We start from the raw sequence: 16901 nt of genomic DNA on the forward strand, positions 1-16901 counted from the left end.
CAAGAGAAAATTTAGTGATTCAAAGGCCATGAGTTGAAGGCAAGGAAAACCCCATCTCCAAGTCTCTAATATCACTTCATTAAGAGCAGAACCAGACACTCCTGGAATTTTTTTTTTTTTTTTTTTTTTTTTTTTTTTTTTTGATCTTCACAAGAAATAGAGATTCTCTAAGCGGAAAAACTACGGTTAGAATGGGGAATTAAGTTGCCATCCTAAGTCTTTGGCCAGATATAAGAGGATGTCCTTTATCTTCCCTTCAAAACCATTTATGTTGACTATGGCCATAGTCTCAGGAAGAGGAAAGGAAGATCTTAAGGGGGGGGGGCTAGTAGAACACAGGTGATATGGAGGGGAAAAAAAGGAATAACGGTGAGGGGGATTTAAGTGGGGAAAGGAATAGAAGGCTAGGGCAGAGGAGGGATTGGGAGAAGAATAATTAACCCTTAGGAAGCTTAAAAAAGCCATATAAAACCTACTTTTTAAGTAGAAGTTTCATATAAATGAATATCTACATATTTTCATATGCGAGAATTTACTTGGCGTTACCCTACACAGAAGTCATAGGTTGCCAAATAAAAGGCTCAGTGCCAATGCGGGATACTTCCCCTCAAGTTGTTGGGTCACAGGTGTCCTAAAGATCCCCCAAACCATCGGGCTATCGGCATTGCTCTTAGCTGCCCAACAGAACTTCATGGTCAGACCCTCTGCTGAAGATACCACACACATTGGTGACAGGACATGGAGAAATCAAGTTGGTACAGAGCGGGAAGTTTTCACCTTGCTGGGTAGCTTCCATAGTACTGGAAGATGCTTTCCAGTCTGCTGGGCGTGGGAGGGAGTCAGCAAACAGTTTTACCCAGCGATGAATGCTATGAGCCGCAGTGATGACCGGGGTGCAAGAAAATGCCCATGGGTAGGACAGTGGCACAAATGTAATGCGGTGACCAATCAATTCCTGGTTGGATTTAAGGCTCACTCCACAGGAAATATATGCCTGGTATGTAAACAGGGTCAAGCTCTAGGGTTGGAGAGCTCACAGGTCCCTGGGGGGGACCTGCTACTACTATTCTGTGAAACGGACACAATATAAAGCCACCATTTAAGTTTGTATCTTTCTATCTGTTGATTAGTACAGCTCTCAGACCCCATCAGAGAAGTCTCTTTGTGCGGTCATGGTGGTGATCAACACAAAAACTCACAATTGGCCAAGTGCCGAGAACAAGCGGAGTGCTCGGCTACTAACGGAACGTCTATAGCACACCCCTTCTCAAGGCCCAGGAACCATCTCAAGATGAAATGGGAAGGTTAGAAAAGAGCCAGAGGTCGGGGGAGATGGGAGTGCCACAGTGTCTTCTGGATACAACAGGATGGCTGCACTCATGCCCTCACAGCGGCTGTGGTTGCCTGCACTCATGCCCTCACAGTGGCTGTGGTTGCCTGCAGATGACGTGGTCCAGATCAACATCCAACTTCTAGCATGGAATAGGAAGGGGGTCTTGAGCCCCCACCCCTAACTGAGGAGCTATGGACAGTTGATGGCTTCTGTGGGAGGGAGAGTCGGTTTTCTTTAAGGGTGTGTTGGTAGGTTGACCACGTTCCAGAGGAAGGTCTCACAGCTAGGGCTACATGAGCAGCACAAACTCGAGTCAGTGAGCTATTATTATTATTTTAAAGGACATAAATTTGGAAGCTCAGAAGGTGTGTGTGTGTCGGGGGTGGGCCTGGGAAGAATTTGGAAAAGGAGCTGGGAGTGAAAATGATCAAAATACATCGCACTGAATTCTTAAAGAGTAAAAGTATTTTTTAAAAACTGAAGACTCATTGCAGTCTAGAGCAAAGGTCATGACAATATTCACATACTTGTTTTTGGAAATGACCAAAGAAAAGTTCACATTTAAAATGTCAAATCATAAATACAAAGAGCAGCATGTGATACCTATGCCAAGGATGAAAATATTATGAAAACCCACATGAGACTTTCAAAATATTTCCATTATATTAAATTTCCCAGGCATGAAAAAAAACCCACTTCTTTCTTTCTTTCTTTCTTTCTTTCTTTCTTTCTTTCTTTCTTTCTTTCTTTCTTTCTTTCTCTTTCTTTCTTTTTTTCTTTTTTTTTTTTTTAAAGGTTTATTTATTATATATACTGTGTTCTGCCTGCATGTATGCCTGCAGGCCAGAAGAGGGCACCAGATCTCATTACAGATGGTTGTGAGCCACCATGTGGTTGCTGGGAATTGAACTCAGGACCTCTGGAAGAATGGCCAGTGCTGTTCACCTCTGAGCCATCTCTCCAACCCCTCTTATTTTCTTTTTAAACTTAGGATTAGATCAATATTATTCAATTATGTGCCTTTAGCCTATATGAAGTATTTCCTATCAGTATAACATTTCCTTTTTCTTCACATTTGAGGAAATGGCATCAAAGTCCTGGGTTTAGCACACCAAAAGGCTGTGTGACTGCAGCTCACAGTACCTGCCTAGTCACTGTGACTTCATTTCAACTCAGTTGTGGGGAACTGAGGAAGGCCTGAGTGAATGTGTATTGTTGACATGGGCACAACCACGCTAAGGGCCAATGCCTCAGACCCATGGGAAGCTGGCAAAGCCTTCTCCATACGGATCAGGCTGAGAAAGGCAAAGCTTTCCTGTGGTCCAAGTACAAGTGATTACCAACTACTGACCAGCGTGTGCAAACACTAGCACCTGCAGCTTCCTCCTCCTGGATGTTTAGAGCCCGAGACTGCTGCCCATAGAGACCTCCTACCAGGACTAGCCAGCCCCTCCACGTGCGCTCCTCCTAATAAACTGGGTTCTGGGTTGCTTCAGTAGTTAGAACCAGTCCATCAGACTGCATGCAGCTCACCTTTACCCAGTCAGGTTTCCAGGACCAAGCTGTGCTGGGTGTGACATTTAATGCCAAATTAAGCAACCATTACAGCAAGAGGGTCAAAGTCCCTCTCTCCTGTACTCACCATGGTAAGGCTGGTCACAAAGGTTCTCCTTGGAACCTCCCTTCTTCCAGACAGCAGTTGAATTTGTACTGGCTGCGGCATACCCATCTTTCAGAGCCAGCCTGTACTGGGCGGCAGTGTACAGAGAATGGTGCTCACACTTCCACCACAGCATGACGCTGGAGTCACAGCGGAACATCCGCAGGTTGTCCGTAGCTTTGGTAATATCTAGGCCAAGGCACTTCTGGGATTCCAGGTGAAAGAGACGGTGCTGGGACACCCACTTCCATAACATGTTTCCAGAGTCACTACAATCCTGTGCCACTATCCAGTCAGACAGTGGCTGGATGCACTTGCCCGTGTTTTCGTTGACGATGGTGAATGGATCATTACCTGGGTTAAGACAGCGAAGGAGGATATTTCAGGATTCTGAGTCACCTGACAAACGCACCTTGGTCCTGCTTGTTTGCTGAGGAGAGTCTGATTAGCACAGGACGGCACTGACCCTTGGGCTTGGTAAACTCATGTGTTCCACAAGGAGTGAGGGTCACAGTGTGTGGTAAGAGCAAGGCTCTAAAGCCAGTCTGCCTGGCCTCACACTTTGCCTCCGCTGTGCTATGAGATCAGAGCAAATTAGGCAACTTTTCTGCTTTAGATTTCTCATTTGTAAGGCTGCATCCACTTCACACTGTGGATGTAGGGATGCTGGAATGAGCTGACCCATGCCAGTAGAGAGTAGGGTGTGTACTTAATTTTGCTATTCCAGGGAAGGTTCCCTGTCTTGCTTATAAAGCACCTCCTTAGTTTCCCCTCTTCTTCCACAAGTGGTCTGTGGCCAATGAAAAAGTATCCACGGCACAGCGGTCACGCCACGCCATCAGACCTGGTTCTCACTTCAGCTCCTCCCCCTCACCAATTGTGAAGGCCGGGCTCTATGTTCCTCTGACTCAGGGAAAGTTACTGCGGCCATCCAAAGGGAAATCTACTCGAAAACCACTTCTCCTGAGACTCACTTCTGTGGAAGCCAGCCTCACTGAGGTATACCAGTGGAAACGGGGACACTTCTGAGAAGACAGGGGGAGAGAAATTGGGGTAAAGCAATGGGAGAAAATAGAGGATCTGGGTTCTGAGGTGGGGAAGCTGTGGCCAGCCCCACTGCAGCACCTCCAGGGGAGACAGAGGCTGGGGATTCACCAAGTAAATCAAGGGGATCAGACACTGGGCTCCAGGGACAACCTGAGCCACCAGGTCCAATGTCTGGCATGTATGGACAAGAGAAAATGAGAATTAACCAGTGGCAGCTGCAGACTAGAGACCTCTCTGAGTGATCTCCCAGCACTCTGCAGGAGCTGAAGAAAATCTCTACAAAGATGCAGATAAAATTTCTGTCACCTTAGTGGGATGGGGTTTCAGAACCGAATTTAACCGATTTTCTAAAAACAAAGTAATTGGGTGTTTCTTATACACCTGAGTTTGAGGACCAGGATTTACATGAATTACAATAAACCACAGTGGAACACTTTGGTCAGTTCTTTTACAAAGAGAAAAAAGTATGGCACAGATGGTCATGTTGATGAACATAAAGCTGGACTATTTTAGACAAGCTTAAACAGTCATTGTCAACGACTCAGGGCACAGCAGAACACCATCAGAGATTTGGTTTCTCAAAAGGGGTTTTCATCCTGAGGTCAGCTTCACGGTCGCTGGGTTTACTAACACTGAAAACTTTCTCAAGTCATAGGTTAAAGAGCTAAAAATGGTCATGCCAGGTACTGTTGGCTAGAGGGGAAATTTCATCATGTAAGCCATCGCTCCAAAACCCTATCTGATCGTGTGAACTGTGGGTGGAATTCTGTTTTGTTTCACTTTAAGTAACAGTAAGACAAACAATGGGAAACACAACAAAGAAAACCTTAGCGCTGTGGTCATTTCTGCTTTCACATTTGAATTTAAAAAGATCACAGGCCGGGATGCTGGCTCATTGGTTGAAAACATTTGCCTCAGAAGCATGAGGATCTCAGCCTGCCTAAGAGCGGGACCTGTAGCATGAGCATCTAGAACCGTAGTGTTCCCACGGGAGATGATAGGGGGCCCCAGAAGCTCTTGGGTCAGCTAGAATGGCATAAACAACAAACAAACAAACAAAAACACAAACCAAATCAACAACAACAACAACAACAACAAAAACCCAACAAAACAACAAAGAAAACCTATCTCAAATAAGGTGGAAAGTAGGGACCAACACTCAGAGTTGTTCTCTGACCTCCATAGTGCATGCTGGTGTGTGGGGCGCATGTATGTATACACACACACACACACACACACACACACACACACACACACACACACTATTGCATGGGGCTGCTACTAGGTGGGTTTGTCCAGCAGCTGCTGTCCCCACTCTCTCTTCTTTGACACCCCTCTGTCATTCTTTCTTTGATGGTCACAGGTTGGGAGGATAGTGAGCGCAAAGGAAAATTTCTCTTATGTGCTTTTCAGCTGCCCCTCAAATACCTGATCTACCCTTGTCCCACACTGCTCTCTCCCACATCTCCAAACTCTTTGTGTTGCAAAGTACCACAAACTAGAGCCGGTAAGAGAAGTCTGTTGCACGTGGCCCTCACCGTAGTTGAAAAATTCCTCTCACTGAGCTTGTAGTCTCAGCGCTCTTTCCTGGGCACCCGGCTCCATGACCCTTGACCCCGAACAGGTTTCCTGGACAAGCAGCAGCTCTGCTTTCTTTTGGAGTTCCACGTTTTTCAGATTTCTTAATAAAATTCACTAGGTTAGGTCCACGTCTCAGCGTGGTGGGAAGGGCAGAGGAGCGAAGGATGGGAGTCCCTAGATCGAAGACCTACTTTTATTACCAGTTTGCTGGGAGACTCATGGAAGTCACTTCCTCTCCAGGGTCTTCATATCCCTAAGTATCAGATGAAAGCTGTAGAGTATAGACCAGCCATCCCAGAGCTAGTACCCCATGCTTTCACCAAGTAACAGTGGCCTAGCTCCCCAGGGCTTACCAACCTTTGCCAAAGTCACTGCACATTCTTCCTGCAGATGTCCACATGGTTAGCTCACACTACTGTACCGCGAGTAACATTTGAAGTCGGTCTCATTTAATTTACAACGAACGCGTGGAGTTACGCAGCAAGTCCTGCTTCCTCAACACTCATCGGAAGAGAGAAAGTTTTACTTTTCACTTTCTCCACTTAGGTTACTTCCAGGCCACTTGTGGACTTACCAACTTGGTAGGAGCCAGACAGACAGGTGAAGTGTGGAGTAGCATGGAGCAGCAAAGGAGGTGTTGCCAAGTATCTCATTAAGTTGTCCTTTTGAATGTAGGTATGTGTGTCTGACTAACCCTGTGCTTGCACTGAGTATGTCATCATTACCAGTGTTTGACATACCGATGAGATTTCTTAGGACGATTATTCATTATTAATGATTTAAGAAACTTGTCATTAGCCTTCATATATAATGTATGTGTAAGCATTAATAAATAATATATCTGCTGGAGGAGAGATTTATTCTCTCACAATAGTTTTCCATATCATTCTTAGCCCTATGCAATAGCTGTTCAGTCTGCCTCAGTTTTATGGCGTTATGGGATTGTAGATTGAAGAGTGGGAAACAAAACCGGTAAACTAAAAATAACTTATTTAGAAAAAACTGTTTTATAAGGTCATATAAACTATTTGAGAAACATATTGCATTTTGGGAAGGTAACCACAAACTTTAATGACTATTTTTTGGTGCTGGGCATCAAATCCAGAACCTGGCACTGAGATCTTCCCAAGCCCCAAACTGGATTCTGTCCGTAGCTTTAGAGCACACACTGTCCACTTTCCCTCTTGGCACTAATCTTCAATAGAGTTCTCACATTCACCTCCAGATTTATGTTTGGGACAAATCTAAAGGGCAGAGGTTGATGACAAGAAGCCCAAGTACATCTTGGAGTCCTTCTTATATGCTTCATTTTATATAAAGACTTCAGTAAGGTTTGAGGGAATAACCAAAGAGCATGTCATCATTGAAAATGATTTCTTAGCATTCTTATCTCTAGCAAAGAAAACGAGCCCTTTCGACATTTTCTTATTGTCTAATCACTACGGCCTGTTTTTAGGCCCAGCACAAAGGGCTCTGTACATTCTGGGAGCGAAGCTGGATGTGAGCATGTACCCATTATCACCACAGATAACAGGAAAGAAAAAGGGGAAATGGGGAAGTGGAGGGGACAAAATGGCAGCACCGGTCGTTCCCAGGGAATTTCCACAGCTTACTTTGTTAAGTGTTTTGTGATCTCTGTCAAATGTAAAGGACATATAGATGTAGAGGGAGACAATCAGAAGTCTGGATTTGCTAGTTCAACACAAGTCCTGAAGAGACAAGTGGGTCCATGGCAGTATACTAGGTATCGGAAAGCCATAATCCCAGACCGGTGGTGGGGCTGGTGAGATGCTCAGAAATCCCTAAAGGATCACATTACTTCATGGCGTTAGCTCTCCAAGGAAGCAAAAGAAAAGGAAACTTGGCATCTCCCCAAGAACAGAGAGATACACTTTCAGCATTTGGGTGGCCAGGACCAAGCTGCCCAAGCTTCCTGCACACATGTGACCCAGTGCATGCCATTGCTAGCATCCTGGATCTGACCCACCGCCAAACAAGCTGGCAAAAGAGATGGAAGTTCCAACTCCAGTTCTGGGCTGGAGAGATGGATGACTCAATGGACAAGAGTGACTGTGGCTCAGGCATGAGGACCTCAGTTTGAATCCCCAGTGCCCACACTATATTAAAAAAAAAAAAAAGAGGAATCCCCGCAAGTCCACAATTTTGGGGGAGAGACAGGCAGAGAGATCCCAGGACCAATAGCTGCTGTGGGATGGTCTGTATGTCAAATGTGTTGCCGATTGGTCAATAAATAAATCGCTGATTGGCTAGTGGCCAGGCAGGAAGTATAGGCGGGACTAACAGAGAGGAGAATTGAGAGAACAGGAAGCTGGGTGAGAGAGACACTGCCAGCCGCCATGATGACAGACAGCATGTGCAGATGCCGGTAAGCCACGAGCCATGTGGCAAGGTATAGATGAATGGAAATGGATTTATTTAAGCTGTAAGAACAGTTAGCAAGAAGCCTGCCATGGCCATACAGTTTGTAAGCAATATAAGTCTCTGTGTTTACTTGGTCGGGTCTGAGCGGCTGTGGGTCTGGCAGGTGAGAGAGATTTGTCCTGAGGTGGGCCAGGCAGGAAAACTCTAGCTACAAATAGCTGCCAGCCTGGACAAGCTGGTGAACTTCAGGCACAGTGAGAGACCCGGTCTCAAGAGTACAAGGTGGAGAGAGACAGAACAAGGGATGAAACATCCTTCTCTGGCTTTCTGGCCTCTGTGCACACATGCGTGTACACACACACACACACACACACACACACACACCTTTATATGTTCACCCCAATATAAGGCCACAAGTCTGGCCTGAAGATGGGAGAAAGCCACCTCGGCAGCTGTTAGAAGTGACGAAGGAGGAAAATAAATACCTGTGGGGACCTAGTCTAGGGGGAAGAGACTTAAGCCCAGCATTCTTTGCTGTGGGTCAGTGAGACAGGATATAGACTGTGGAGACCGCGGTGTTCTAGTCAGAGTTCCTACCATTGTGATTAATACCACAACCAAAAGCCACTCGGGGAAGAGAGAGTTTACTTCAGTTTACACTTCCATATATCCATACCATTCCTCAGGGCAGGAATTCAAGGCAGAGGCCATGGAGGAATGCTGCTTACTTGGCTTGCTTCCCTGGCTTGCTCAGCTTGCTTTCTTTTACTATCCAGGAGCACCTATCCAGCGGTGGCCCCACTCACAGTGTGCTGGGCCCTCCCTCATTAACCATTAATTAGGAGGATGCTCTACTGACTTGCCTAGGGCCAGTCTGATGAAGGAATTTTCTCAACCAGGGTCCCTCTTCCCCGATGAGAGTAGCTTGTGTTGAGTTGGCCACAAACAAACAAACAAACAAAAACGAATAAAAAACCTCAACCAGGCCATTTGAAAATGAAGGAAACCTAAAAATTTGTGAGGCAATGAAACAGGACTCACAGACGTGCATGGAAGCCGGGAGAGTGACTAGAAGTTAGCATGCTTTTGCTGTAAATTGCTGCAGCTAGATTTTTCTCCTTGGATTGTGCAGTAGACAGAATTGAATTCTCATATCCATAAAAGGTTTTACTATTAATATCTCCTTTGGTGGAGTGAGTCAAGACAGGACACATCAAAGGTTCTTGGTGCTGACAGGTTGACGACACCCACCTTTCAGGAAACTCTTCCCATAACTTTGGACAGTCTACATCAGAGGGTAACTAAGCTTAGCTCCAAAGAAAGCAAGAGCCACACTCAAGAGCCACATTCCTAAAACCCATCTTGACCATCTTTCCTTTTTCACTAGGGCAAGACAGCAGAAACAGTGGGTGAATGTTTGCGGCCTTTAGACTGTCAGTTATATAGCAGAAGCAAGTAACAAGGTCATTGGCACACCTTTTGCTGAGGCAAAAAGAGAAAGTAAAAGCAAAATGTAAGTGGGTTGGTGGTGCTGGCACCACCCTGAGCTTTACAGAAAGCATCCTTTCCCCACTGACAGGAAGTGATCTGCACTTCTATCTGGGGGCCACCTGCCTCAGTGGGGAGCGTTTGGAGATAATAACCAAATTAGAAGGGCCATTGCTCCAGGTGGCAGGGAAGGGCATCCTAAGACTCTTGCCTGACTTCTGGAGGCGATGGTTGAACCTGGCTTCCTTTCCAATGCGTTCAGTGGCCACGATGAAGTCAGGATCTCTGGGAACCCTTGCGGTGTGGGTGAAGGCTCATCCTCATCATGGAGGGGTCAAGATGACCATGGGGCGGCAGGGATGCAAGGGAAAAATGGGGAACCCCAGGGTAGCACGCTTTTGGGGGACAATCGAGGAACAAGAGGCGGAGAAGACTCTGGGAAGACTGTGGCAAGGCCTCTTCTAGGCAGAGGGTTCCTTCGCACCACACAGCCCTGCCCGCCGCCCTCCTAGGCCAGACCTCCCCGCTTATCCACTCCAGAGACGACTGTGACCTGACCCGGAGGAGGCAAATGCTCAGAGCAGCATCGTCGAGGCCGCCCGGTTACCTGAGCGCTGGAAAGGCTCCGCAAGCCCGAAGCACCGCACCAACAGCACTAGTAGCCCCGTCGCACGGCCCGGGGTGGCCCAGCGCGTCCCCATCTCCAGTCCCAGGCCTCTGTTGCCGGCACCGGCTCCTGGGGTGAGTCCCGCCGGTTTCACGGTGCCTCTGGGGCAACCTCTGGGGCCTGCAGGCCCCGCCCCCGCCGCCCTCGACCAATCAGAGCTGCGCCTGAGGTCCCGGACCGAGCGGGGGCGTGCAGGATTCCCCCACCCACTGCAGACACCTGTGCCGGCTTGGGACCTCCAGAAGGCGGGAAGAGTGCTCAGGAAAACCACAGTGCGTGGGGTACCCGCTCCCCCTCTTCTTCAGCGAAGTTGGGAAAGTGCGGCTCTGTGGGTTTAGGACTTGCCCCGCGGTGTAGATAGACAAGGCAGCGAGAGAGAACTTCATATCGTGGCGGGCTGGAAATGTGCGCCCAACCCTGCCCACTGCGGCTTGGGGGAAGTGTGCGCTTGGAATAAAGGCACCTAAAAGGTGGAATAAAGGCACCTTGGAGGTTGACGAGAAGTTGTCAAACAGTACGCAAAGTAACAGTTCTCCTAGCGATTATACTACTTTTTATGGCGTTTTAACCATTTTGACCTTTGCAATTTTTTTTTTTTTGGTGTAGTAATAACAATTCAGTTGAAATGTGGAAGTCTGCGTCTAGAATCTGAAATTCAGTCCTTATTCTGTCCGTCGGACAACACTATCACAAATAGGGCAACGTTACCTAGAGGTAAACGTTTTATATTGTAAATTCTTATTTGTTGATTATATACAGGATGTATTGAGACAGCCTACATCCGTTTTCCCCAAAGGTGCCTGTTACCATCAGGATGAGTCTAAGTCAACTTTCCAGGTTCCAGCGGTCCATGTGGCTCCAAACCCATCCTGGTTCCGTTCCCCTCCCAGGCTCTTGGCATTTAGTGGCTACAGAGAGCACGTATCACAGTAACTGGGCACTGCATGAGCGAGGATGCTAGAGCAGCGTTTTAGCCTTCTGGTGTTTATGGAGCTGTGGAAGAGATGAAGCCTACCCAATAACTCAAGAGTAAAACGCACAGAAGATCAGACGACGCTTTCAGACAGGCAGCTGGTCAAGTGGGACTTGAAAATGGGTGGAAATCTGACCAAGGGAGGCAGATGTGACAGAACAGAGGTAGAGAACGCAAGAATGCTTCAAAGTTCAGTGTAACTGATAGTAGTGGAGAGAGGAGGTGGGGGAGTTGAAGAACAGCAGGAAATGGTGTTCTGTGAACGGCTTTCTCCCTAAGTCTCAAACAGTGGGAAACGTTAACAGCAAGCAGCTGCTGCACCTGCCCACCCGCGCTGGCGCCCCTTGAAGGCCGCCGCTGTCTTTATAAACACACTTTTTGCCTTAGGAGAGGGTTCAAGGCTTTCAAGAGAGTGTCGAAGAAGGCAGTGATCGCAAGAGAAATCTCCGTCTAGAGAAAGCGAGTCCTCTATGATGTGACCCTTGCTCTTTAACTCCCTTCCTACTTATCCCTGTTTACACCAACCTGTCTAAACCGGTCTTGTCTCCTCCAGTCTGGCCAAACTCATACTTTTGCTTGTTGCAATTGACACTTGCTAGCAAAGGGAAAAACCAGTTTTCTCCAATGACCTATCACTGGGTTTACCAACCACACTCCAGGGCAGACTCCATGCCCAGCTGTAGTTGGCCAGCTCAAAACGAACTCAGTGGTGCTTCTGTGGTCTTTTTGTTTCAGTTTGCTTTGCTTTGGATTTTTTTTTTTCTTTTCTCATTGGGCTTTTGCCGACTTTTATTTTTGTGGTTTTTTGTTATTTATTTTGGAAGGGTTTTGGTTTTATTTCTTGCTTTTTGTTTTGTTTTATTTGAAAGAGGGAGAGAAAGAGAAAAAGGACATAAAGTCGGGGAGCAGGGCAGTGAGGAGGAACTGGGAGGAGCTGGGGGGAAATATAATAAAATACTGTATGAAAAGAGTTTTTAGTAAAAGAAAAAGAAAATACTTTTTATTATTATTATTGTTTTAAATACAAAACCTTGCTATGTAGTTCAGCCTGGCCTTGAACTCTCAAACCTCCTACCTTAGACTTCCAAGTGCTGGAATTATGGGTGTGTGGCTCCACAACAGGACTAGGATACCCCTCACTCTCTCTATCTTACTTCCGTTCTTCCCTTAACTGTCTCATCAGAATTCACATTTTATTTCAGTCTGTCTCTCAGTCTCTCTCAGGATTATCCCTCCAAATATCTGCATAATGTTGTCCATCCCGTTCACTCAGCATTTGACATTTAACACTCGTCACCCCTGACGCTGTTTGCTCCTTGGGTACATGTGCACTGATACTCTACTGAAGTTACAAAACCTAAACACATATTGTTAGTGGTGACAATAAACGGTGGCATATCTTTCAGGTCTGTCCTTCACTGTCATCTTCTTTAAGAAATCTGTCTTTCTGAACTGAATGGTCTAGACGACCTTCCATTGCTGCAGGTTTCCTAGACATCCCTCACCCTTTCCTGACAGAACCCAGCACACCTGGATTAGATAATTATGGTCGGTCTCTCCACTTCCCTCCCTCCCTCCCTCCCTCCCTCCCTCCCTCCCTCCCTCCTTCCTTCCCTCCCTTCCTTTCCTCTTCCTTTTCTCTCCATCTACTTCTCTCATCTCCACTGCCCTCCAGAATGCAAGCTCCATGGGGAAGTGATCATTTACTGATTTCTGTGTGTGGATAACCTGGCATGGTTTTTCTGGATGAGTGAATGAATGATAGAATATGTCTCATAAAATGGTACAAGCAACAGGAGTTTATGTATTTAGAAGGAGAAACGGGCTTGGGCAAGAGGAAGGGTCTTCAGATACTGGACTAGAGGTCCTCAGACAGCCACATTAAGTAAGGAAAGGCAGGGGGGAGAGTGGACACTTCAAGCTGAGGCATTGTGGGGAATGGAGTGGCATCTGCAGATCTCTGGTTACCAGACTATTGGAATAAGCATTTCTCATATTCAATCTAATTTGGCAATCATCCTATGAAGTGGGCATTCCCGGTACCCTCATCTTGTAGATGTGGAAACTGACAACATATGCAGGATCGATAACTGGGCCAAAGTTATCAACCACAAGCGAAGATGCCAGTGACAATCTCGATAAAGAACTTGGCGTGAGTGGATGAGATAACATTTAATTAAGTACAATAAAATAATACTCCCAGTGACAATTAGGGAGGAGGAGAAATGAACCTTAGGGGCTTCTAAAGTCTTGCTTTTAATGACAAAATATTCTGTACCTAAAAATTAAGAGTAGATGTACTGTAGGTTTCTTCTGGTCATGGCCACCTTTTTTCCTGCCAGAGGTAACCACTCCTCTGAACTATTTATCAATCCTTTGTCCTCTCTTTTCAGTGGTGGGAATCGAACTCAGGGCCTTAAATATGCTCAGCATGTGTTCAACCACTGAACTTAGACCTCAGTTGATTATTCCTTTCCTGGTAGCTGGTTTTTCTTTCATAACTTTTATTTAAAATTGTGTGTGTGTGTGTGTGTGTGTGTGTGTGTGTGTGTGTGTGCCTAAGTGCATGTGCATACCATAGTAAAAGTCGTGGAAGTCAGTTCTCTCTTTCCAACTTCTGGGTTTCAGGAATTAAATTCTGATCATCAGGCTCAGCAGCAACTGCCTTTATCCCCTGAGCCTTCTCCTCTACCCCAGTATTTTTTTTCTTTATAGTCTTGCCATGTATGTATGATTTAGCCTGTAAACAGTGCACATAATTTTGCAAATTTAAAAAATTCTATAAATATCATTTTGAGGTAGGTTCTTCTGATGCTTTTCTTCTTTGCTCATGATTATGCCCATGACATTCATGGTGCATCTCTGCAGTTCATTCATTTTAGTGTTCTATTATAAGAATAAAGTACATGACAGCCACTCTCTTGGTGGACATTTGAGTAGTGTCCACAGTACCAATGCAGCTGTCTCCTAGTGCATGTTGCTGCAGTTTCCTGAGGATGCATTTCTAGACTCGGAGCTCCCAGAAACCAGGTGTGCTCAGCATCAGCTCTCCCACTATTGTGGATAAGCATTCCCATTGCTAAGCATAGTCATCAACACTTAAACTTGTCTGTATTAAAACCGTGTGTCCTCAACTACTAGTGCGATTGAACGTAATTTCCTACGCTTAGTGGCTACTTGGGTATCTGCCCCCTCTATTCTTGGGCAGATTGTTTGCCCATTTGCTCTGAGCTGTTCCCTGCCCTTCACTGTTTGAATCCCCAAGGGCTATCCTGAATTTCCCAGACTCCCTTGCCCATTGCCTATTGGTTAGGTTCAGCCAATGGGAGTTCCTCTCAAGAAACGGGAGCTGAGCAGAAGCAGCGAGAGTGTTTTTTTTCCTTTCTTCTTTGGGAAGACATGTAACAGGGGCTGTGATCCCTCTGGGGTTCCGGCTCCTATCTGAAATCTGCACTCTGTGATCCAGTTTCCATCAGGCAACTCTTGCCATGCCTCTAGATCCCTTTGTGTGGTCCCATCTCCAAGATTCTAGCTCCCACAGGGTAGCCATGGGTCCTAGCACCTCATCCCTAGTAGATAAGGGTAGCTTCTTCTAACTGATGCTTTTTAGGGAGCTTCTTTAACACACTTTTAGAAAACTTCGATAACGAGTTACTCCCTTATGTTACATTTCTTCTGTTGAGGTACTTAGTATAGATTTTTAAAAGGTTTACTGAATCTTTACGATACTGTTTCAATGTGGGAAAGACTGGTTTCTTGAGACAGCATCCAAAATTGAGATGTGAGGGAGAAAAGCTACACAAGAAGCATATCCAGCTGCTTGAGTAATTGTGTATAGAGAGCCAGTGTGTGCTCCATCTGAACCGCAGCAGCAGTGGTGACCACAGATGGTCTCAGATGTGGTAAGCAAGACTCAGGAGGTTCAGATAAGGGCTTGGTTTAAAAATAAACCTTAAACAATTCCCACTGCATCATGGTAATGAAGATCTGCTTTTATTCCTGGTCATAACTAAACTCTTGAGGATTAGAATCAAGATGTAGGTGGACTCAAAGGGCCAGTATAAGGGTATAATTCAAACACACTCATCCACAAAAATAATAAATAAACCAAACTTCCTTCCATAGGCTTTAGGCTGTAGAATTCTCCAATGAAGAATCATTTTGTTAAGAACACAGACCCAAGAGGCTGAACAAGAAGTAAATATGGTTGACCCACTCCCTTGTTAGCTTAACCCGTGCAGAGACCCCAGGGATTGTAGAATTACAGAGATCAACAGATCTTGGGGTCTGTTGTCCTTTTGCTTTCTAGACAAAGAAAATAGACCTAGAAAATTCAGTATCCAGTGTAAATACAAGCAGCATCAGAGGTTGGATATGTACTCCTGGGGTTAGGAAGAACCCAAATATGCCAATGAAAAGACCTTCAAGCCAACTGTCTAACAGAACAAAAAAGAACTCTGGGCATAGAAGGATGGATCATAGATCAAGAGAATGCTTTTGTTTGTGGGAGTAAGTCACAAGTATCAGTAATGTGTTTGGGATAGAATAATATCTCACAAGTGGTGAGAATTCTCTAAGAAACATTTTTAGCATACTTGCAAACCATTAATAATAATAATAATAATAATAATAATAATAATACAGCAATTTCAGAGGTACAGATCATTTCCTGAATAGGAAAAAAGTAGTGAAGGGATGATTTTTTTTATTTTGACAGACACATGCTTTGCCTGTTTTGGCAGGGAGCTAAAAAGTTGCGTGATGCGTTTGATTTTGACACAGGTAATTGGAAGCACTTTCCTCATAACTAAACTCATTATCAGAATCTGTCCCAAGAAAACAACAGTTAAGAAGATAAATAATCAAATCCCAGGAGTCTTGGTTCTTCAGGGAAAATGATCATGCTTAAAAAATATTTTTCAACTTTAGTACAAGAGAAAAGCAGTTAGGTTTTTTTTTTTTTTTTTTGTTTTGTTTTTTAGCTTTGGGAGTCACAGTTTGATGTGAACCTCTACCAAAGCTGCCTCATAACTCTGAACAAGGATAAACCAGCTAACCCCTTAGGACTCCTAACCCAGAGACAAGTTTAGACCTGCTAACCTCTAAGGGCAGTAGAAGTTTAAAAAAGCTGTGTTCCTGATTTTTTTTTTTTTTTTTTTTTTTTTTTTTTTTTTTGGTTTTTCGAGACAGGGTTTCTCTGTGTAGCTTTGCACCTTTTCCTGGAACTCATTTGGTAGCCCAGGCTGGCCTCGAACTTACAGAGATCCGCCTGGCTCTCCCTCCAAAGTGCTGGGATTAAAGGCATGCGCCACCACCGCTTGGCCTGATTTTTTTTTTTAAATGTGAAGTTCCTACTAAGAAACTTTAGCATCAAGAAGTATATTATGACGTCACTGTACTTACCATTGTCACTATCAGTTTTTGTCCACTTATTACTACCTTTATGAGTATAACACACACACACACACACACACACACACACACACACACACACGTTCCTACACTCAGCAATAATTAACTGCCTTTAGCTTCTCTGGCAGGGATGGAACCTCATGCACCCCTGCCCCAACCATGATGGATTGTTGCCAAGCCCAATCTTGTGCAGGTCTTGTGTAGATGGCCACTGCTGTGTGAGTGCCCATGGACAATGGCTATGTCATTTTCAGGGACAGCATTTCACTGCGCTCCTCAGTGTCCTCTGGCTCCCACATTCTATCTACTCTTCTGAAACATTCACTGATCCTTGGGGTGGGAAGTGACCCAGATGTCC

General features: G+C 45.4%; 1 protein-coding gene across 2 annotated transcripts in view; it reads right to left on the minus strand.

The window, feature by feature from the left end:
• The window catches only part of Ly75 (lymphocyte antigen 75), a 131965-nt gene extending 121719 nt beyond the window's left edge, over nt 1–10246 (minus strand). For both annotated transcript variants that reach the window (XM_059260524.1, XM_059260525.1), the window contains exons 1-2: nt 10099–10246; nt 2976–3347 (exon numbers count right to left, since the gene is read on the minus strand). In XM_059260524.1, the coding sequence (XP_059116507.1) occupies nt 2976–3347; nt 10099–10192 (466 nt within the window). In that variant the 5' untranslated portion in view covers nt 10193–10246. The remainder of the gene's footprint in view (nt 1–2975; nt 3348–10098) is intronic.
• Between the last annotated feature and the right edge of the window lie 6655 nt (nt 10247–16901).

The sequence above is a fragment of the Peromyscus eremicus genome, chromosome 4 (genome assembly GCF_949786415.1).
Source record: "Peromyscus eremicus chromosome 4, PerEre_H2_v1, whole genome shotgun sequence".
Lineage (NCBI taxonomy): Eukaryota > Metazoa > Chordata > Mammalia > Rodentia > Cricetidae > Peromyscus > Peromyscus eremicus.